Raw genomic sequence first — 24,615 nt, 5'->3', positions numbered from 1 at the left:
GCCAAGTAAACCATGTTGCACTGCAAGAGGTGCTAGGGGGAAATAATGCATATTGCACACACTTACTAGCCAGATCTGATTGTATTTTAATTTCTCGATATAACTGCATAGACATGGCTAGTAGCAGGGGCAACACCCATAGAGCTGGCCCCTATGCAGTCAAGTATCATTATTATTACTGAATATCACCCACCCCCCTCTTCCCCCCGCAGAGCCTGGAACAGGTGATGAGCTCTGTCAGGTGATCATAAGTTCTGGGAAAACTTTTTTTTAATGAATGAACCTTGGCTGTGATTGGCCAATGGAGAGGGGCTGCTGATTGGCTGCAGATAAGTTTGGCGTATAAATGTGTCATGTCTGAGGCTGTAGCCTGCAGAGGGTCCAGGCACTGGAACAGACTCAGAGCATGCAGCATCACACGGGCATCCTCCCCATCCTCCTCCTCCTGCTGCTACACATCAGTCTGGGCTCAGCCTATGACACCGACCAGGGAGACTCTCTGGTTGGCAGGAGAAGCAGAGGCGCATCCCAGGGGTCAGGTAAGAAGGCAATGGGCATGGGGACTTATAATGTCGTATGTCATTTTACAATGTATGTTGTATTAAGGATCTGAGTAAATCTACTTCAATATATCGCAGCAGCACTGCAGGAATCAGGCTGCGTGTGATTCCTTTGTGGAACTACAAGTCCATACGTGCCCTGCCGTTCTCCTGCTACTTGTCTCTGTGTGAGGTGCTGTATAATCTCCTGCAATGTGCATACTACATAAAAGTAATATTATAGGGAAGAGGTCCACAGTCTTCATACATCTGGGGTGATGCTATATCGGGAGGGTGACTGAGTGACCTTTTTTTTTATTCTTGCTGAAAATCTACTTAACTTTTTCATGATAGTAAATTTACTGACAGCTGGCAGTCCTTATTCTTCTGTGGGTATATGCACACTGAGGGCATTCTGCTGGAGCTTAGTGATAGTTCGAGGCTACTATAAAAATATAGTTGTGTTCAGGGACTGTACATGTCAATAAATGGGAAGTTACAGAGATGTTGCATAGATTGGCACTGATGCCCATCAGTTAGTGGGTTTATGCATCCCTTCCTCTGCCATAGGATTATTTCGTTATTATTTATTTATTAACAGTTTCTTATATAGCGCAGCAAATTCCGTTGCGCTTTACAATTTGAATCAACATTAACATTTTACTGGGTTGTAAAAGACATACATACATGACATACGTAAGACAAATACATAAGGGTAAGAGGATGGTATTTTATAAGGAAATGTAGCATCAACAGGTCAGTTATTACAGTCCAGTCCTACTCTGGGAAACTAATGTATTTATACTGACTGTGAATACTGAATAGAGATGCATTTTATTCAGTGTAGGTATGCCATGTGGGCACAACTGATAATATTAGGTAGCCAGTGCATAGCGGCTGTGTCCCGGGAGGGCTCTGAGGGATAGATGTACATTGGAGAGAGATAAAGTAGAGATGGAGATAAACCACCCACCAATCAGCTCCCAACTGTCAAGTTTTAAACACAGCCTGTAAAGTAACAGGAGCTGATTGGTGGGTACTTTTTCTCTCTCCAATTTATCTTTCTCCAAGCTTTGATAAATCTCCCCCTGTGAGACTGCAATAGAAGAGCCATGATGCAACTGCACTTTAACCTCTTGTGGTTGATAATGACCAACTTGTGAGCCCAGGGCCAGGCTGTCCTGTGCAACAGACTGAATTGGTGAAATGGTGCACATAATACATATCCTGCTATGGCTAGCTACTGTATATGGTTCCCCCCTCATGTATAATTTATATTGCACCAATGTATTCAGTACATTCCCAGTGGATCTTAGTCTGTGTTATCTACCACACAAGCACTAACATTATTCTACCAGTATATTTTTTTGGTGGCATTTTGGAAGAAACACAAACTCCACCCAGATACACCCTCCACGACTGTGAGGCAGCAATGCTAACCACTGTGCCACCGTGCCACTCGTATACGATATATATCAGCATTAGTGTATGGACAATGAGACAAATGCTAAAGCCATTTTTATATCCTAATCCCAATTGATGAAAATATGGTTTGTAAGTTATTGATCATTTTATACTGTGTTGGAATTAAAATATACATCAATGTTTTATCAGTTCCACTTGTGTGATATAGAATCCAGGCGACCTGTAGCAAGTGAGTCTAGAAAGATAGTAACCTATGTTCTGTCATCATCTAGCCTTTATCATCATTAAACGCAGAGTTATACCTCTTTCGCACATAGCCTAAATACCCGGGTTTTTGCCAGTGCTATGTGTGAAAGGGACCAACCAACCTGCTTTGTAGCAGGGTCAGGGACTGAGGCCCAGAAAATTCACGGGTTGATAGACCCATGTATTTCATGGTTCCTCGGTTTGAAAGGGGCATTAATAAGCTATTATTCAACCATAAAGCAACAGGAACAAATCATTGTACTAACATTTGGGGCATATACATAATAATGAAAAAGATCCTGCACGTTCTTAGAACATTTTTGTTAACGTGTTTGTGTTGTCTAATGACATGAGATGAATGTGTTAAAATATTCTTGATCTAACACTCCTATGACTTTCTTATACCCCTTTTATACCAGAGCAAAATCCTGGGTTATTGCTGTGTCACCCCGGAACGCAGTTCAGTGTAAAAGGGTCCCTGAAAAATAACCAGGGTCAAGTGACTCGGCATCTAACCCAAGTAGCTACCAGGGTCGGACCCAGGATGGACCCGGGTAATGTTGCAGTGTAAACGGCGTGAACCTCGTTATCCAATCTGGGTCATGCCTAAAATGAGCTGATTGGTGGTTGTGGAGCAGTCACCTCCCACATTTTATGACCTTACAAGTTTAGCAGGGCAGACCCAGGTTCAGTGTGAACGGGGCTGACTTGAGAATAACCCAGATCGATGGTGCTGTGTAAACGGTGTCTGACCTGGGTTGGAACCATGTGTGAAAATCCAGGTCAGACCTGGGTTTTTAGGGTAAAGAGGTATAAGAAGGCTATTTCTGCCCTCTTCTAGGCAGAGATGGAACAGAGCAATTTAGTAGAAATCTGGAATACAAAAGACAAGGTTAAGCTCTCTAAAATATAACAATCCTTAAAAAAAAAACCAGCAAAAATACAGAGGACTCTGCCAGGTTCTGTATCTTACTTTAATGCTAGAGGTTCTGTTTCTGTAGTACAAATAAATACTGCTGATTGCCGGGTTCTCAAACCCAGTCCTCAGGACCCCAAACATTGCATGTTTTCCAGGTCTCCTCACAGAATCACAAGTGAAAATCATTAGCTCCACCTGTGGATCTTTTAAAATGCTTTAGTGAGTAATAAATACACCTGTGCACCTGCTGAGTGACCTGGAAAATTTGAACTGTTTGGGGGTCCTGAAGACCGAGTTTGAGAACCACTGCATTATAAGATCGTTCTTGACTCTAACCATGTGATATGGTATCTCCTGTGCAGTAGAGGTGGTTCGCTGCCTGAACGGGGCTCTGCAAGTTGGCTGTGGAGCCTTCGCCTGCCTGGAGAACACAACCTGTGACACGGACGGTCTGTATGACATCTGCAAGTCCTTCTTGTCCAGCGCTGCCAAGTTTGACACCCAGGTACAGTGACAGACGTGCCACCCACATGAGCAAACGCATGTACAGTGATAGAGTTTTGTTTTTTTCATACTAGGACAAGGACCTAAGCACAGAGAGGCTCATGCTGAGTTGGACAGAATTTGCACCTGACTAAGCGCACCAAGAACAAAGCAACATATTACTTAGCTTGCATAGCTGGCCGTAAATACAATAAGCATGCAGCTTGGGGTTGCAGTTAGATACAGGATCCCGACGGTTAGGATGCCGATGGTCAGAATATTGACAGCGGCATCACGACAGTCAGAATCTCAACCGATTTCTGTAAGTTTTATAACCCTTACCCTAACTCACCCTCCTAACCCACCCCTCCCACAGCATACCCCTAACCTACCCCCCCTCACCCTAACCCACCCCCCCTCAGCCTAACTAACCCCTCCCGCAGCCTAACCCTCCACCTAGTGCCTAACCCTACACCTAGCTCTAAGTCTCCCCTTAATACTGACCTCCACAATCTGTTGGTATTCTGACAGTCAGGATGCCGCTGTTGCTATTGTGACTGACGGCATCCTGACTGTCCGGATGCTGACTACATCCCCTTTGCTGAGGACTGATTGCAGATATCACTGTAACAATATGAATAGATCACAGCAGCCATATTACTATAGTATTAGCATAAACGGGAGGGATTCTGACTCATTCAATCAATCAGAAGTTGAACCTGACCATCATCATTGTGCGCAGAGTGATACTTCTCCAAACAGGTGCATGTGTGTCTCTCGTGTGCTCAGTATGGGATGCATTTCAGGAAAACATGCCCTTGCTGTACTTTGGTTGTATTTGTACACTTAGGGCCTGATTCAGAGCCGCTCGTAAGCGGCCGCTCGTTCGTTCCGAGCGATGTTTGGCCAACTGCGCATGCTTACGGATCGTAATACGCATGCGCGAACCAGTCAGTGCGGCCGAAAATCGTTTGTTCGCTAAATAGCGAATGCCTGCTATTTTGAGTGACAGGAGGATGCGTATGTGGGTGGTAACAGGGGAAGGTGTTTGAAAACGGGGAGTGGAGATCCGAACGCAGGCATGCTTAAAGGTCAAAACGGGCGTTTTATGGGTGTGCATAATTAATATAGCAGCGTCAATGACCACGTCACTGGGTTATTTTATAGTCAGAACTGCTCGCATGATTGCGGTAGGAAAAACCAACCACGAGAATAGCGAGCAGTTCATACGCTGATCGATGTACTCGATTAATCTAATAAATAACGGACATGACGTAGGATGCGAGCGGCCAGGGGGCGTATTTTTCCAAAAAAAGACCGCATGTTTGGTTCGCTCGTTCAGACCTAGAGGCGTGAACAGACCACAAAGAACGAACGGTTCATTTGAATATCCACCCCTTTTTTCTGAACGAGCGAGCGCAAATAGCGTCCGGCTCTGAATCGGGCCCTTAGGCCTCTGTCCTTGGCATAACGGATCGTAAGAGCAAATAGGCCTCGGTTTGCATGACTACCTATATGTAAGAATTTTCTACACTTGTAAAAAGTGCAATTTGTTTAAAAAAAAATAAAAATAAATAAAAAATATTGCAAATTACTTTTGCGTAAAACTGTCCATGATCCCCATAATCCACAGCACATTGCATTTTATATAAACATGAGACAGATGTAGGAATAGATGTAATGGAGTAAGGGAAGTGGTCACCATGATATAATGCTCTCCAGCCTGACCATGAACATTTAACTTTGTGATCTCAGTATAGACAAAACAGACACAATCTGCACCTGTCTAGGGAACTATGGGCTTGATTCATCATGCATGAACGCAGATTCCCGATTATAGGGAATCTACCCGTGCGCCGGACCCATTCTGCGAATGCGGCCGGCATTCCTGGAAACCGAGCGTGTCCGCCCTGTTTTCCGGGAGTGGCCAGCCCAGTGACTTGCGTGGACGTACGCAGTCTTCTGGGCTCACAAGCCAGCCAGCCTGAGTATGCTGAGGCGTACTCAGCTGTCCAGCCACCAGGCGGTGTCCACCATCGCGACCATCGACCACCGATGGTTGCAATGGCGACCCCAGCCTGTAACCTCCATCGCAGTGTTGGGATCGCAAATGCAGCAGGGGGTGTCATACACCTCTTGCTGCATTTGCATTATTGCAAGGATCACAATTGCAAAGCTGCCTGTGTGCCTACATCATATCTATAGCCTGTGTGCCTACATCATATCTATAGCATGCGTGCCTACATCATATCTATAGCATGCGTGCCTACATCATATCTATAGCCTGCGTGCCTACATCATATCTATAGCCTGCATGCCTACATCATATCTATAGCCTGCGTGCCTAAATCATATCTATAGCCTGCGTGCATACACCATATCTATAGCCTGCGTGCATACATCATATCTATAGTCTGCGTGCAGCTTTGCAATTGCGATCCTTGATGAATCAGGCCCTATGTTAAGGGACAGCATTGATGATTTTGTTTATTTTATTTTTTTAATTTTAATTTTTAGATAATTGGTTTTCATTAACTACCTTTCAAATAAAGTAATAGTGTTTGTGCCGAGTAAGTGATGTGCACAGTTCATAATTAAAGTTCATTACTACCTACAACAGCATCAGTATTACATCGAGCCCTGCAGAATGCAGAGCACACAGCACCCCGGGGAGCTGATCTATCCTGTGTTGCTGCAGGAAATAAATACTTGCACATCACCTTTCCATTATTCAGTTTCATTGCTCGCTCAGATATCACTGTGAACTGTGTTTGTCTAACCCGCCATCTCCCTGCAGGGGAAGGTGTTTGTGAAGGAAAGCTTGAAGTGCATAGTGACCAGTATAACATCCAAGGTGTTCCTGGCCATCCGGAGGTGCTCCAGCCTCCAGCGGATGATCTCGGAGGTGCAGGAGGATTGTTACACCAGGCTGGATCTATGTAGTGTCGCTCGTTACAACCCTGAAGCAATCACTGAGGTTGTGCATCTTCCACAACTATTTTCCAACAGGTGAGATTTGTTTTCCTTCTCTAACTTATTATCTTATGTATCCTCTTACTGGCATGATGGGACATTGGGCCTCATTCAGAGCCGCTCGCTAAAAGCGTGCGTTCACAAAAAGTGAGCGCTCGCTCTGAATCAGGGCGGCCGTCTTGTTTTAAAAAATCCAGCCTCCTGGCCGCTCTCTAAGTTGTGGGTGACCACCCACAGCTTTAGCGAGCGGCCAGGTGATGGTCGCGATGGTCTACCGCAAGCCCCAGTGATAGAGCCGGAAGCTCACTACTGACATCACTCGTGATGTCAGTAGGGCCGCCCACAAATGGCAGGTGTTCCTTCACTTCCGTTTGTCCAGCCACCCCCCCCACATCGCATACAAAATGGGGTGAGCTGTCAATCAACATCGACAGCCGCCCCGTTTGTAGCGAGCCCCGGAGTGAGTGAATTTCTCTCTCGCTCCGGGGCTTGCGCACGTGCATTGCGCACACCACGCGTGCGCAATGCCCCACCATCGACCCGCTTGCGAGCGCATAGCGCTTGCGAGCGGGTCTGAATCAGGCCCATTGTCCATACTTCCATATAGCTGGTGGTTGGTTCTGTCCATGTAGCCTTCATGCTGTGGTTTACCATCATACCACTGTGTTTGTTCATTCAGAGATGATTCCCACAATACACAGAGACATCTTGGCGCCTTGCCTATATTGAGGGACGTTGGTTCCCGATCAGCACCTATAATCAGACGTTGATGTTATTACTTGTCACCTCCCTGCTAACAGTGACCTGTGATCGTTCTAAAAGACACAAATGATTTTGTTTACTTTATGTAATGTCTAGCAATCAATATTACATTAAAAAAGTCACGTTTGTTTTATTGATATGGAATCGCTTTGTGCCTCTACAGTCGCCTTGCGCAGCAGCTAAGGGGGGAATTTTATTAGCCACAATAACCTGTTTTCGCTTGTAAAAGTGAAAATTTGGTGTTCAACAAAAATGTCGCCCTATTCAATTAGCCGGCCAGGTAACGTGCTAATTCTGCAAGGGAGTTAAAGTGTCTTTTTTTTTTTTTTTCCGGACCCCTTGAGTAGGTGAAAAGTTGGAGAAAATCTCTATTTCAAGGTAAAAATTACAGGACTTGGTTCAGAACCACTGGGACACCCTCCCTAATGATTAATTAGGCACTTAGAAGTTTTTAATTAGCTTGATTTAGCCAATAATAACGTAATTTTGGGGGTGAAATTCTGCAAAGGGGAAATTATGGGCTATATAATGTTTGACAGTTATATGATGGTGCTGTATGGATGGGGCAGGCATTCTAAACATTACAGGTGGCAGTTACAGGTGTTTTTAACACTTTTTTTTTAACAGTGGCTTAAAATGACACAAAAATATACTGACAGGCATTTTAATGCACCTCTAATTCTACTACAGCTCTTAGGACCTCATTCAGAGCCGGTCGCACAGAGCGTGCGGTCGGTCTGAATGAGGGGAGGACGTCTTGAATTTTCAAGACGTCCTCCTTTGCGGTGGTAAGGCTGTGGGTTAACACCCACAGTCTTACGACTGCCTAAGGTGATGGTCAAGACCATCGCGACCATCGGGGCTTACGACGAGACCCTAGGGTAGGGTCTCCCTTGTCGTAAGCCCCGGAGAGCTGTCGGCTCTGTCTGAGCCGGAAGCTCTCCACTGACATCACTAGACACCGCCCCCTTTGGATCGAGACCCGCTACGACTGGCGCTATCGGTCGTAGCGGGTCTCACGCATGCGCACGACGGCGCCGGCGCCATCGTGCGCATGCTCTGTGGGGGGCCATCGACTCTGTCCGAGCGCATCGGCGCTAACGACCGGGTCTGAATGACCCCCTTAGTTTGCTGAAAAACACTTGCTTTCTAGGGTTTTTTTTTCACTGTTATTGAAAAATGCTTATAACAGACAATTGACACACTTTGAGAATCCCAAATAGTTTGCTTTGGCCACTAACAAACTTCTATGCTGTTATCCTATATTAGTTTGCAATTTTTTGAGGTACAGGCTAACTTCCCCATTTTCACCTATACTTAATGCGTATAACACCTGCAAGAATTTTCGCCCGATAATTCGGGAGCACACATAGAGGCGATAAGTAACATTATTATTAAGTGATACGTGAATTCCCCCCTAAGTATTATCTCTTGTTCCATTCACTAGATTAGGGCTCATCAACATGAGGGCGATAATCACTGATTTCCTAAGGGAACAGACATACCCATTGCTGGATAAATACCACTGACCTGATATGTAACATAGAAGTGACTTTAAGAAAATAGTGTTGCCATCACTTATAGTCTTTCCTGCCATATATTTCATAGTGCACAGCATACTGTAGGAATCAATAAATCACAGGAGTTTTATTCCTTGGTCTGGCTGTATAACTACATAGTGTTTTGGAAGACTGCTCAAGCGGCTTGTTCGTGTCAACGGATATTGTATAAAACCTAGGTAACCTCAGTCAAGGTGCCTACACACACAGCGATATTTTAGACCATCTGGCCGATTCCGACGCATCAGAAGGACAGATCGTGTAAAATATGCCCAAATCGTGAGTAAATCGCGAGTCCCCACTCATGATCGCGATGCGCGTCCCCACTGGTCATACATCGCATCGTCAATCTGGGACCCAATGCTCTGGAGAAAACTCTGGATGCGCGATAGATCGTTTGAAGATTGGACACTGCAAACACCAAATTGTGTGCAGAGCTGCCGAGGAGAGTTTTCCAGGGAAATCGTGCACGATGTTGGACCGTGAGCACATCGCTATGTGTGTAGGCAGCTTTAGCCTATGATCTTATTAGTGATGATAACATAGATGTTGTTTTCTGACAAATGTAAAGTAGCAGGCCATTGTAACTGCTGCAGAGACAGCTGCGTGATGATGCTATGCTTGTGGGTTTATTTTCCTTTTAAATCCATTTGAGATCTATGGGGCAGTGGAGGCGTTAATTCGAATTTTACAGGCATAAAATACAAAAGGGGGCGATTCAAATTTTTTTTTGGTCATGATAATTAATGAGCGCCCAGTTTGCTATTCAATTGTTCTGGGCGCTCATTAATTATCGCCCTCTTCGCCGCCTATGAGACGAGGTTTAGCCATGTAAAACTGCTAAACCAGTCTAAAATTTTGGTTAGGGCGTGCTAACTGCAGTTAGCGCGCCCTAACCAGGAGGTTTCACACACATTTCTGCTCGCACCCTTCTGAGTGCGTGCAGAAATGCCGGCAGAACATTTGAATAGCCCCCAAAGTCTCAAATCAAAGTAATAAAATAAACAACGTGTGGGAACAAGCGCTATAGTTATATTGACAATATACAACTATATTTCAATTTGGAAACACATTATATTATAAAGAGGTTTCCTATGTTTTGTATTTGCTATATTTCATGAAACAATCCCGAGCCCTGCTAGTCCTAGAAAATATATTGAATTGCTGACGTTAGCAGTCAAATTATCAAGTTAAATTGTAAAGTTTTAAATTTAGTGGCCAAATAATCATTATTAGACAAAGTATCTTAAACATGTTTATTACATATTTTTGGCAATATATTATATAATGGGGCAGGACAAACGGTGTAATGGTTAGCATTACTACCTCACAGCACTGAATTCCCACCATGGCCCTAACTGTGTGGAGTTTGTATTTTCTCCCTGTGCCTGCGTGGGTTTCCTCCGGGTATTCCGGGTTCCTCACACACTCCAAAAATATACTGGTAGGTTAATTGGCTCCCAACAAAATGAACCGTAGTGTGTATGTGTGTGAGCATGTGGTAGGGGTTATAGATTGTAAGCTCTACTGGGGCAGGGACTGATGTGAATGGCCAAATATTCTATGTACATCACTGCGGAATATGTGTGCATTATATAATTAACTGGTAATAAATAATGGCCCTGAAAATACTGCTGAATGGTGGTGACACCGATCTGACTGTCCCTTCTTGCTCATTGCAGGTATCACAACAAACTCTTGAACAGTCTTTTGGACTGTGATGACGAAACGGTGTCAGCCGTGAAGAACAACCTGATGAATCACCTTGGACCCAATCTAGCCAGTCTATTCAAAGTCTTGCAAGGTGACAAGTGTCCCCAGCTCCAACCCAAAGTTGACTTAAACCGCAAGAGAAACATTGACCCGCAGAAACTCCGGGTCTATCTTCGCAGCTTCCGGAGTGAAGGCCTCGGATCGTTCTCTTCTAACCAAGACTCCTCAGAAGACTATTAGCCTCCACCGGAAACTATGGCCAAAGTCATGCAAATTTTTAGATGTAACTCCAGTAGAATTGCTGCCTTAAGTTTTTTTGCTGAAATAAATTGAGTAGTAACCTAATTAGATACTCATCTTTTAGAAATCTAGATGAACATCGTTCCCCCTTTTAGTATACTGAATGTTAAACTCTTTAGGGTATATTTAATAAATAACGTTTTTTCAAAGCCGCTGCTTCTCAGTCACATTGAGCGCTGGATTTCAAAGGGCCTTATTTATACATGCAAAACAAGTATGATTTTGCATGTATTACTATTGCCCTTTTAAATACAGCCCATGCTTAGTAAATAGATCTCTTGTTTTTATTAGCTTGGTATGCCCCCCTTACCGCAAAAGGAAACTGTTGCAGGTCTTGTTTGGTTAATAATGTGGATTCTCTGTACTGGTAAAAACACCATCCAGAAAAATAGTTATAATGGAAAAAGCTGATTACATAATAAAAGTCTCCTTCATGTTACGCACATTTGGTTACTGTGTTTAATTCTCTGCTGTCTTGCTGTGAAATAGCACTGAATGTTAATGAGATTATTAATATCTTTTTGACTGAAGTTTTTGTCAAAGGGGGAGAGGGATACAGAAGGAAGAACAATGGAGTAAATGGGGCTTGAATACAATTGCAATCCAACAACTCACAATGTAGACCAGCATATGAGATGACAAGAGATTCAGAATAAAAGCTTCCAGCATCACTGGGGCCTGTTAGCGCAGTCAGAAGATGACTGGGTAATAGGGTCACATGCAGTAGTTTTCCCATCTCATTTATGAATATGTCCTATAATAAAGGATTTTCATAGGAGATAGCTATGGTTTTAGGCCAAACACATATTATATATGATATTGGGACAATTGCATTAGGACTCCATAGCGTGGAAGACAATACCATTTTTTCCAAATATGACCTGTGAATTGTTTGCTTGACTATTCAGTGGGAAAAATGTGCAAGTTTATTCTTTACATCTAGCAGACTACAATATTGGTGAGGGCTGTTACTCTGCAGTTTTACTTAGAATCCTTCAATAGTGATCATTTTCCTAGGAGATAGTGTAACTTTAAAATAGGTATTTTTAAAGGCAAAAGTGATGTAATAATCAAATTAAGTTAATAGGACATATTGGGGATTGTGCACCAAGGCCACTGAAAGTGTTTCACATGATGTGCATTGATGTATATACATTTGCTATTACAAGAAAAATACATAATATCCTATATACAGCAACACATGAGGGGGATAAGCACCCTCCAAGCAGTTAGTGACATAATACTCTGATCTTTAGATCTGGCTGATAAAGATGCCAACACTGATTGAAACGTAGGATTAAAGGGCACCTTATTTCGCCATTAGTTTGTGCTGTATCTGTAGTGCAGCCAGCCAGGCCGGGGTGCGCTAGCAGAAAGGTAGATGGATTTCATGGATTGGGCCGCTTTAAAAATTGCTGGTAATTATGATTGACAACTCTGTAGTTGGTCGGGAGATGCATATGTTCATATTCATTGGTATGAGGCACTATTAATCGATAGATCAATATGTACAACATATAACAACATGTGAATGGGGTAAAAACACTATTAAAATCCAGGTAAAAATATATATAAAAAAATAGGTAATATGTAAAAATGAAAAATTGAAAAACTGATGAAGAGTGAAATAAATGTAATTACCCCAGAATGGGAGTCTCTTTACCCCTTTAGGCAGAGGACAGGTGGGATACCCCGATGTATAGGATGAGGTGCAGAGTGGAGTCTCCCAATCTTAGCAAATCTGTATAAGTCTCTCGGTTCTTCTTGATGGTTCAGAGAGGTAAGGAGAGTGATACTAAGGTTGGGTACGAGATCCCACCGGTTAGGGTACCGACACCTGTCGGTCAGTATCCTAACCCTCCCCATCTCCCTGACCCTCCCTTCCTGGTGCCTAAGCCGAACCTCCCACCCCTAGTGCCTAAACCTAACCTCCTTCTCCCCACACCCTAAACCTAAAGCTCCCCGCTTAGTGGCTAAACCCTAACGCTAACCCTACCCTTAACCCCGTTACTTACCTTTGGGATGCCGGTGCCGGGATTCTAACAGGTGTCTCGATTCCTGTGCCAGTATTCTAAGCATCGGAATCCCTGTGGTCATTATTATGACCGCATCCCGATACTAATGTAGGGAGTTACCATTGCAGGTTAACAGTTAAAGTTACAATTTATTTCAGGGAAGGAATACTGATTAAACAATGAAACAACATTCAATAATGTTACCAGTTAACATTTACCAGTAAATCACATTTTCAAAGAAATGAACATTTAGTTTTATTTTACTAGAACACTGGAACAGGCTGTACACTCCTTGCGTCCAAGTGAACAGCAATCATGGAAACTGTGGCTATTAATTGGTTACTTTAACAAACATGTACGCGACGATGAAATGCAACTTGTTCACATAAAATAAGGTTTTACCCGTTAACTATCAAATAGGCGAGATCAAAATAACATCACAGAAGAAAGGTCACACTACAATTTACCCCGCAACTATGCGTATAACTCAATTTCCATATTTCCTAAGCATATCTATTGCATGCCTAGAAATTGGTGACAATACCAGCTCTTTCTGTAGAGGTGGTGCACTTTAAGAGATTGCCCTGATTTGTTTCCACTAGTGGATAAGGTTATAAAAGGTGCTGAACTCTTAAGGTGCATACACACTAAACGATGTGCTCACGATGCGATAGTGTGAGCGATTTCACTTGAATTCTGCCCGGCAGCTCCTCGACACTCCAGGACACGATATGGTGCTTAAAAGTGTCCAACGATCTATCGTGCGTCCTTGATGATACCAGTGCATCGTGTACGAGATTGGCAGATCTGAAGATGCGATGTACGACCCACGGGTATGCGCATCGGCATCGTGATTGTGAGTGGCCACTCACGATTTGGACATATTTTACACGATTTATCATTACAATGCGTTGAAATCGGGAGAATCGTGTAAAATACTGTCTAGAGTGTGCACACCTTTATAGGAAGTTTTCTACATTTGCTATATTAAGCAAGGCTAATTACAGTCTCTGGTGAGACTGGCAACAAAATATCTTTATAATGGATGAAAGGAATTTAGTCTATTCCTTGCAATCAATTTCTAGAGAAATCAGTAAGGGAATTTAGATGTGTGACTATCTTACACCTGTCAAGTCTTCCACTGCAGCAGTACCTGGCTGGAATTATTCCTATGCAGCTATGCAGTTGATTTCAGAAGTTTTCGGTGGCTGCAATCAGTGTTACGTAGACAGATTTATGCTCCCTGACAATATCCTGCCTAAGCTATCAGCTGGACTGTGCGGGGACAGAGTGTAGAACTGTGCTGCTGTCATATAACAGTCCTCTCCTTTGGCTGCACTGGATGTCCTGAGAAGGCTGGTTGTGGCATTGCCTCTCCCACCTGGTAGTCGCACCCTATGATCCGCCTCACTGACCGCTGTCACTCTCCTTCCCCAGGAATGGCGGGTCTCCTAGGTACAAGAGGTCTATTTATTAAGCCTTGGATGAAGATAAAGTACCAGCCAATCACAGCCTAAGTGGTCTATTACTATGCGTTGGATGGAGATACAGCCTGTGACATGACAGTTAGGAGATAAGGTACCAGCCAATCAGCTCCTATCACTTTATCTCCATCCAAGGCTTAGTAAATAGACCCCTCTCTGCCATGTCACAGGCTGTGTTTGAAAAATGGCAGTTAAGAGCTGGTTGGTTGGCGCTTTATCTCTGTCCACTTTATCTCCATCCAAGGCTTAGTAAATAGACCACAATGTCCACCGCTGCCACTGAGAGGAATGCAGCGCCCACTGCTAGTCTCCGGATCACAGTGAGCCGCTGATGTAGACCCAGGTCCCCACTCTTACATAGCTCCATGGGCTGGGTCCCTTTTATCAGCTCCCCTGAGTCCCGGCTTGGGCCTGCTGCTTTCCCGCCTGTCCCTCGCAACCGGCTACACTCTAACAAGCAGGGCTCACCCATTTAAAGTCTGGTGGGTGAGTCCCTGTATCATGACCCCTGCAGACTTACATAGGCTGGACTTTTGGAAAGGATCCCCAATACCCTTGGTGGAGGGAATAGTAGGCACAAGGAATGAGTGCCATCAGCATAATATAAATACATTTGGCATAACTGCATGTAAATACCTTCACAAGGGTATTAAGGCCGGGCCCATATGAGAACGATGTGTTCCCAGCCGATGGGCTGACATATCGCGCAACGTGTCCACACTGCACAATGCAGTGGTACGATGGCGAGATGTACAATGACATGCTGCATATATACATTATATCTTCTGATTGACTGTGCCAACCAGAAGATATCGCAAATGCCCTGCGAGAGTGCGCAATTGCAGGTACACACTAAACGATCTTCGCGATATGTTTTTCCAGTTTGCCTGGAAACGGCAAATCGCGATCTAGAGTGTACCCGGCCTAAGTGTAATAAAGGGCAGTAAAGATATTCGTAACAGTATATACACAGTTAGGGAAAGCAGCACTCATATATAACACATATGGTACTCACAGGTTCTGGGGTACCACACAGGCCGTGACATGGGCTTTGTGTTGATGGGGTTCAGTTATTATTCCTGTTATAGGGCCTGATTCTGAGTTGGACATTATGGCGGCTGCCTCTTCTCCCACAGCTGTGTCTGCGTCTTGTGCTAATTCCTCTGCCCATTAAATACTGAGACGCCCATTTGCGGCTGTGTAATTCTGTCTCGCCACGTCTTTAGACGCACAACAGAATGCACCACTGAAACCTGCACCAGCCCTATGGCATATGCAGTTTCTCTGTGTGAACGTGGCCTCCTGTGGGAGCGGGTGTGCAACACGCCCATGACGCACCCACATCTGCCTAGCCACCCTCCCTGTCACTTCCCAGGAATGCCCACTGAAAACCACACTCCCTGCGTCCATAATGCATCCTGCTTCTTGGCGCAGTAACTATCGGGACACATGCGCTGTGCTTTCAACATCGGCCAACTGTGCTCATATCGGCATAATGTGCGACTCGGAATCCGGGCTACAATGTGGTGATGCTGCCACTCTCGCAAACACTAACGGGGTTGGAGAAGGAAAAAGAAAAAGATTGGTCTATCCTAAATGGGACTTTTGGAAGAACAGAACGTCTTATATATTTGTCTCTTTATAGTAATAATATATTTTTGAAGGCTTATGTGCTGCAAGTTTTGATGGCAAGATTAATTTCATACACACGGGAAAAATTTAATAGTCTGTGTGATGCAGGCATCCGCGAGTTACTGGCGACTCTGCCCAATGTATTGAAGGGGCAATCGTTTAAAAAGCAATCCCTTTAAATCATTGGGCAGACCGGCCAATGTCTGCATGACGCAGGCTCTTCCATTTACCCCATACAGTGCCTAAGATGCTCCATCTGTATCATTTTGATAATTTCTTGAGGCGTAAGTGACATTTTAGTGGAATCAGACCAACAGTTTCGAGCACCCAGCAGAAACTTTTATAACTACTTATTTCATATACAGTGGTAGATGTACTTACCCTGGGAGAGAAATAAAGTGGAGAGAGATAAAGTACCAGCCAATCAGCTCCTAACTGTCATTTTTCAAACACAGCTTGTAAAGTGACAGTTAGGAGCTGCTTGGTTTGCACTTTATCTCACCACTTTATCTCTATCCAAAGCTTAGTACATCTACCCCAGAGTTATTTATGCTTCAGGATCTACAGCTGGAATAATAAACACTTTCTATTGATGTAATGTTCTATGGGCCTGATTCACTACGGATCGCAACTGCAAATGCAATTGCGATTACGCACGCAGTTCAACTGCGATAGTATGCTAATCCATTGTGATCGCTATGCCATCGCAGCACTACACAAGGACGCCCACTTTACTTAACACACATCCGTAATGTTTAGCAAGACTGCAAAATCATTGGTACTATCGAGTACCATCGCAGCCTCACGCACACTTGCACAAGCTCTGACCCTTTCTCAGGAATTGATAACTTTATCGCACGCTATGGGGTGCGGAGGTTTGTAACGGCGGTGAGTATTGCTGATTGTAATCCTAACCCTAATCTCAGCCTAACCTGACCCCTGATATCGTCCTAACATCAGCTATAAACATTCAGACCATGTCGACATCCTCATGTGACGGCACCCTTCTCTTGGACTAATTTTTCATTTTTATAATTAATTATGGAAGCAGGAAGAAATCAGTAAAATCTTCTCAGCAATGAATAAAATACATCTCAGCCCACGTATCCAGAGTACGGGAGCGACTATAGATCATGTATCACCTTGTAACTTTAGGTGAGTACCGTCACCTTTTTCCATAGAGAAAAAGTACTATGTATTTACAGATTAGCATCTAGCCATGGGCAGAAACAAAAAGACACAGTACTGGAATCACTCAACAGGCGGTTATTACCAGGTAGACGGTTTACTCTGGGCACAGTCCTGCCAGAGAGGAGAATTCTCTTTTCCTGGATGAGTCAGATCTCTGTTCTTGAGCTCTGCAGTTTTCTTGGATAGTTCACAGTGGAAAGTTTAATCACAATTGTTAGCAGAGCTGGAAACTGCTGCAGGGAGAGGTCTGTAAATTGCTAGTTTTAATGATATCCAGACTAAACTCACACTGCCTGTTGTCTGCGGACGGACCACGGAGCTCTGAGCACCTGCTGTAATAATAGCCTCTTGCTTAGGATGTTATCAGTGGACACAAGTAGAGCGGCCCGCTCTCAAAGTGATTTGTCGCACACAGGAGCTCACTTCCAAAAGGGGCCGGATATTTAAATTAAGAGCTTGCACTGCGTCGCGTAAGGATGCCCTCTATGTCTTAGCGAGCTACAGCACTGAGCACGCGCAAGTGTATAAAGACGCCCCCTTTCCACTCGCAACACATGTCATCTCCGGGAATTGTAGGGTTAATCGGTAACTTAGAGAGCCATCGGAGCTGCTCGCAGCCCTTGAGGTTGAGTTTCCCCACCACAAGCACTGCGATCAGTGCGGGCTGAAATACATGTAGGTGACGTGTGCAATGACGCTACTTTGCTAATTATGCACGCCCTTTAAACTGCGTCTTGGCGGCCTGACACGCCTGCGTCCGCAACGCCACTCCCCCGTTTCAAGCAGCTTCCCCTGTTATTACCCACAAACGGCACTATCTGTCACTCAAAGTAGCGACCTGATAGTGGCTTACGAGCAACCAAAATCAGATCGCAAAGACTGGCTTGCGCACGCGCACTGTGAATTATACACATGCGCAGACGGGCGAAAATCGCTCAGAGCGAGCGCAACTTAGCGACCGGGTCTGAATCAGGTCCACAGTCCAGATGTGCACTGTCTGCAGCAGTATGAACATATTTAGGGGCATATGTATCAAAGCTTGATGTGAGATAAAATTGTGAGATATATATCACCAACCAATCAGCTTCTAACTTACATTTTGCAGGCTGTGTTTAAGAAATGATAGTTTGGAGCTGATTGGGTGGTGATATATATTTCACAATTTACATATGCCCCTTAATGGTTGACTACAGATGTTACCTCCCTACTCTCCCGAAATGTCCGTGAGGCTCCCAGATTAAGGAATCTTCCCAAACTATTTTTTATTATAAGACAATAGATAATAAAAAAGAACAATAGCTAGCACTCAGCTACATAGCAATTGTAGATACAATACAAAATACCTCATGTTCTGTCACTGTATGTTGATGTTTACATAGGGTTCTTTCATTGGGGTCTATTTATTAATATCCGGCAATAAGGCTGATTATCTATTGCAGCAACAGTTATCTCTCTCCATGATTTATTGGTAATATCTTACAGAGGCAGCTGAGCAATACACGGGACCCCAATTATCAATGAGACATAACCCATGTAGCATTCGCTAAAAGGCTTACGTCCTCCTTTCAGTATTTAACAAACAGCGGTAAACCCCTTGGTGGTCTGGAACATGCCAGGTGGAGTTGCCACCTTTCTGTTATTACTACTTTGGCCTACACATATACAATTACTTCCTGCAATTCCCCATTTTGCTGATAACTGGGTCGGGTCATCATGAAGATCCAACATCTCATCTTCAAAAGCATAATTTTTGGTAATGTATGTTGCATTATACCTGTAATACTGTGGTCCATTTCTGTTCTGTTCTCTCCCCCTTTATATTCTTCCTTTCTGTGTATTACTATTTTATTTTTCCATTTATTATGAAACCTTTTGTCTACGAGTTTGTATGGTTTGTAATGTTTTATATTCAATTGAATAAAAACTTTTTACACATTGTCATTGTGGGGTATTGTGTGTAGAATTTTGAGGACAAAAATGAATTTATTCCATTATGGAATTAGGCTGTAACGTAACAAACTGTGGAAAAAGTGAAGCGTTGTGAATACTTTCCGGATGCACTGTATATATTGGTACTTTGGGCCTGATTCAGTGACACTAATGCGATCGGAGCTGCGATTCCACACGCAAGGTAGCAGCAAAAATATGCTAATGTCTGCAAAGATCACCCGAGCATAAGGACGCCCACTGCTGCCTAGTTACCTGCGTGCGACGACACATACCTATGTAAATATTGGTAACATCGCCGCAACATCGGCTGCCATCTTTGATTTGCGGCAGTTCTGACCTGCTGCAGCCTTGGGAGCTCTTCAGACACGCAGAGCTGCGTAGAAGATCACATGGGCTAATTTATGTACGCCCAAGTAATGGCGGACAGACACGCCTGCGTTTCTCAGACCACCCCCCGTCACCCCCCATACACTGATAACCTGTGCGTTCGTGATTGCAGTGCTATCGCTGTGCACGCACAGTACGTCTTATACGCATGCGCGATGGCAAACAATCGCTTGATTGCATGCGTAATCGCCTTTGCGTCCGTCTCTGAATCAGGTCTATTGTGCCTTAACATCTGCAGTTCTATAACAGAACCAAACCAACACCTAACAACACTTTAATGCTGTTGAAAAGGCTTGCTCAGGTACACCTCCTTACATGCAGACAATTAAGCACAAGGGCACAAAAACACCTTGCTTGGTGGGTGAGGGTACAGCACAGGGTTCAGTAGTGTGTTTTGTTCGTCAGGAGGCTTGTCATCTAGCAACAGCTGGTGGGGTTAGGGTGTAAGCCTCCCGACATCGCTGAGAAGGCAAACTGAAATAAACTTTCACTTACCTTATCTGACAGCCAGGGGAGCAGGTTGCCGCGACTCACGCGTGTGCATCAAAGACATGCGTGCGCCGGCAAACCAGGCCTGCCCCATGATCAGAGTTTACTCCAGTGCTGACATCGACAGACACTCAGGGCCTCATTTATCAACAAATGTTATCATTCACAACAAGTGATAAAACTTGTTGCGTATATGATAAATGGTGCTCCAGCCAATCAGCTCCCACCTGTCATCTGTTTGAAAAATCATAGTTGGGAGCTAATTGGCTGGAGCACCATTTATCATATACGCAACGTGTTTTATCACTCGAGGTGAATGAGGCCCTGTATGTCTGTCTCTGCTACAGTCACCTTACTGTTGTCCCCATCTAACAGCAAGAGGGTTATTAGACAGCATGTTGGACTGTCTGATACATCTAATTCCTCATCAAAGGAAGAAATATTGTTAAAAAAAAAAGGTTATTAACCCTGTCAGGTCGGAGGACGGCAGGGATTCCTCTGATGAAGAAGGAGTGATTGAGGCTGTACAGTCTACTTCTCCCCCTGACTTCTCACACTGGCCTGTGAAGAAGTGCATTAATAAAAACAAAACAAGTAGTGATTTTGCAAGGGACACCTGCTCAGGACGAAACATCTTTTTCCCAGGTATTGCCCGTAGCAGGAAAACTTCCATGGTCTACAGCAGAGCGCCTTCACCTGCCCATGGCCGGCACATATTCCCTGACCGGCACCACGCTCCCAGAGGGGATCGAGCCAGCAACGTGCGCTGCAATCATTTAATTCATACAAGGTTGTGAGTTACCCCTCTGTGGGCTGGGAGTCAGAGGCGGTTACTAGAACCAGTGCGTCCTCTCACAGAGGTGAGTATAGTGAACTGCAGATGGCCCGTGTAGCTCTTAAAGGCAGAATGCCTTCTTCTAAGATGTACACATCTCACTGGGCTCTGAGCGAGCGCTCTCAAGTATATAATTTTACCCAGTTAGCCTTCAGAACAGCCCTTATTAAAGAGGAGGAAATGGTCCTCCATAACCATACCGAGGGATAAGGCCCAGGGTGATATAATTGATAAATTACTCAGAAAAAAATCAATTCAAAGTCTCAGATGCTGCCACTCCAGTGTTATATGTCCTGGATAAGGCAGAGAAAGAGGGAGTTTCCAGTGGCTCCCTAGACTCCCTGGTAGCGTCCAAGACTGCCCTCTTAAAGCTTATTAGCAGAGCTACCTTAATGATTGACCAAGCTTTTGATTTTGTATCAAATACCCGCAAAACTTGTTGGAAAGCAAAAACAGGTCTAACTAATTTAGCTCCCAGGCCAATGAATGTTCCCAATCTCATGGACTCTGACCTATTTGACCCTTATTTAATAGTCAAAGTCCGATATAATACCTACAGATCCTTCACAAACCTGAGGGGCAACCAGTCTCCAAAGAGGCCTTTTCGCCAGGAGGGTCGTTTTTGTCAGAGCCAGTAGTGCGACCTGAGACCAGCAAGGCACCCCCATAACACCAAGAGGAGGTTTTCCCAATCATGAGTCGCAAAAGGTGCAGCGTCCACAGGTGCAAATCCCTCCAAGATATACAGAGGATAGGGTAAGTCACCCTCCTGGAGGCAGATTACCACAGACAGGTGGCTTTTAAAAATGTTAAAGAAAGGTCTATTCCTCCCCCTCTTCCACTTTCCTCACCAGAAATTCCCCGGCTCTAAAACACAAGCCCTTTTCTGGACAGTGTCCTGTGAAATGTCTCAGGTTAAGATAGAATTAGCAGACACTTCCAAGACAGGCTGGATCAGTCATATTTTCCCCATCAGTAAATAGGATGGTTCTTACAGACCCACATTGAATGTCAAATCCCTCAACCAATACATACAGCCTCATTCATTCCACAGAAAGGGTCTTTCAGACGAGCTTTTCCTGCTTCTCCAGAACAATTTTTGCATCAAGATAGACTTCAGAGAGTTCACCCAAATCACAGGAGGCTTCTAAGGTTCCTTTGGAACGATGTCCTCTACCAATGGATCATTATGGTTTTCGGCCTGTAGTGATGCACCTTCACCAGAAAGGAGTCCATTGTATCATGTAAAGTGTTTAGATGGCCTTCTTGTAGTTCACTCAGACCAGGAGACACTTCTTTCCCACCAAGACTCATTCTCGCCCCTGAATCAGTTTCGATGCAAATGTTGACAAGTCAGTATTGACTCCTTTCCAGTCCATCGTTCTTCTGAGATTCCAAATACATTTCGGTTCTTTCTCAATAGCAGTCCCTCCAGAGAAATAGATGATCATCCAGGTCTTTGTCTATCAGGTTCTTCACCACCAGTTTTCTAAGAAAGATATGGTCATAGGGAAAACGAGAGCCTTAGATCCAAGTTTCTGCCATGCACCCCTCTCAGATCTTTCTGTCATCTCTACTCCGGAAGGGGTTTTCTTGGCCTCACAAGATTCCGTTAACCCCTGCAGTTCACCGGGAGATTCAGACAGTCCTTCTGCTGCCTCCTCACAAGCCACTTTTAAATCCTCTTCCAGACATTGTCCACCTCTTATGCTTCTCTCACAAGCTGGGGTGCGTTTACAAAAGACAAGGCAGTAAGAGGAAAATGCATGGTACAGTAATCGACGAACCACATCAACCTTCTGGAACTGAGAGTGTCCAAGTTAGCACTATTCTCCTTAGTGCCCCCGAATATATTTAGAACATTTCTGTACAGCTTTGCGTGGACAACAGAATGGCAGTTTCCTATCTAAACCAAATGGTAGGTACTCAATTTGTCCTTCTCTGTCGAGAGGTGGTAGAGATCTGGAACTGGGTGGTGGAACGCTCCATACTTCACACTTTCCAGGGGATTTAAACAAGCTTGCCGATTCTCTGTCCAGGAAGAGACTGACATTAGACCAAGTAAGTCTAAAACCGGATATTTTCCTCAATATTGTGGCAACCTCCATTCAGCCGCAGATAGACCTGTTTGCGACCCCATCCAACGCACACATGTCCCAATTTTCATTTCCAGGGTCTGGACCCAGGGTGCCGCTCACATGGATGTGATGTCCTTCCCATGGGCTGATCTTCCCCTTCCTGCAATGCTACTGAGAGTTCTCCCAGCTGATTCTAATTTACTTGGTTTGGACCGCCAGAATTTGGTTCCCTTCGTTCACCCAACTCCGCAAGGGGCACAACTGAGGACTGCTTCCAGGGGGCTCCAGACCTCATTCAGGAACTTCCCCAATGCATGTGGATAGCAACATTACTTAGCTGCTCAACGTGCCAATAGATTTTCTCATTGCTAAGTTATTATTAATAATAATAACAATAATAATAATAATTTTATTTATATAGCGCTTTTCTCCTATGGGACTTAGTTGTTTTACAGACATCAGAATCCATGGAACATTGTACAAGGATTTGGTATTGCAGAAAATAGAAAATCACACAGAGATAATTAATAACAACTGAAACCTAGAGAGCACAATAAGCATACAGTATAGCAGGGTTGGTGCAGACATTTTGGGAAAAAACTTCCACAGCTTATATATTTCACCCATGAAAGGTACCAGATGAGGCAGCCATCTTGGGCGCTCTACGTAGGATTACCCAGGGTGGAATAGGTTATGCCTAGAGTAGATGTAACAAAAATCATCTCATCCACGAGTGTACCAGGTGAGGCAGCCATTTTGGGCGCACCATGAAGGTTACACTGTGGGAGATAAGCCGTACAAGGACCCAAGACATATATGGGGAAACTGACAAGTGTGTGGCAGTATGATATACCCTGTATGAATAGATCCACGTGAAGTACATCCTGCCCATGGAGGATGCACTTCAGTGGAGGTATATCACATCGGCATAGCATACAGTGGGGCGGAAGTACATACTACAAGACGGAATAGCAAACAGTGATGCAGTATGGGTATGACACATACGGGTGACTGAAGCATTTGTAATATGATATGCACTGAATGAATAGATCCACATGTTTGTTCATCCTGCCCTCTGAGACGCACTGTGTAGGTTACATCTGGCAGGGTGTGCAAGTAGCAGAAGTATAACGTCCAGGCGGAGAGAAGCTAAAAAACTGAATACAAAGGTATAAAAGGCTGTATTAGAAGGGGAAGCAATCGGGAAGCCGACTGCCTATGTCTTATCCCGGAATGGGTGAAATGCCGGGCGTCTAGATGTAGACGCCCGCATTTCCCCAACGCTGGGAGACCGGCGCCCGGCATCACGATCGTAGTGATGCCGGGCGCCGCGAGCGGACAGCCGCGGGGGGGAGGGTTAGGTTTAGGGCTCCCGGGGGGGACTTAGGGTTAGGCACCCCCCCGGGAGGGTTAGGGTTAGGCTATGGGGAGGGAGGGTTAGGGTTAGGCACCCCCGGGGGGGACTTAGGGTTAGGCACCCCCCAGGGGGACTTAGGTTTAGGTAGCGGGGAAGGGGGTGGTTAGGGTTAGGCACTTAGAGGGGGGATTAGGGTTAGGCACTTGGGGGGAAGTTAGGGTTAGGCACGCCTAAGGAGGGTTAGGGTTAGGGGGGTTAGGTTAGGTTACTGGATACTT

The 24,615-nt window shown here is 44.6% G+C and overlaps 1 protein-coding gene across 2 annotated transcripts; it reads left to right on the top strand.

Moving 5' to 3' along the window:
* The first annotated feature begins 389 nt into the window (after positions 1–389).
* On the top strand, positions 390–11,356 carry STC1 (stanniocalcin 1). 2 transcript variants are annotated; one of them, XM_088443225.1, is made up of 4 exons: positions 390–539; positions 3,495–3,634; positions 6,410–6,621; positions 10,589–11,356. In XM_088443225.1, exons 1-4 carry the CDS (start codon positions 407–409, stop codon positions 10,857–10,859), a joined length of 756 nt encoding a protein of 251 aa, XP_088299351.1. In that variant the 5' UTR covers positions 390–406; the 3' UTR covers positions 10,860–11,356. The 2 variants fall into 2 exon arrangements, with proteins under 2 accessions (XP_088299351.1, XP_088299350.1); XM_088443224.1 differs by having other exon boundaries at positions 3,492–3,634.
* The last annotated feature ends 13,259 nt before the right edge of the window (positions 11,357–24,615 follow it).

The sequence above is a fragment of the Taudactylus pleione genome, unplaced genomic scaffold, assembly GCF_031769625.1.
Source record: "Taudactylus pleione unplaced genomic scaffold, aTauple2 ptg000329l, whole genome shotgun sequence".
NCBI lineage: Eukaryota > Metazoa > Chordata > Amphibia > Anura > Myobatrachidae > Taudactylus > Taudactylus pleione.
This window is presented reverse-complemented; position numbering and strand designations above follow the sequence as displayed.

Excerpts from the sequence above, each read along its gene's own strand:
- STC1 (XM_088443224.1), top strand. The coding sequence starts at position 407 with ATGCAGCATCACACGGGCATCCTCCCCATCCTCCTCCTCCTGCTGCTA. Across the intron at positions 540-3,491 it reads AGGCGCATCCCAGGGGTCAG|TAGAGGTGGTTCGCTGCCTG; the intron begins GTAAGAAGGCAA and ends TCTCCTGTGCAG. Across the intron at positions 6,622-10,588 it reads CCACAACTATTTTCCAACAG|GTATCACAACAAACTCTTGA; the intron begins GTGAGATTTGTT and ends TGCTCATTGCAG.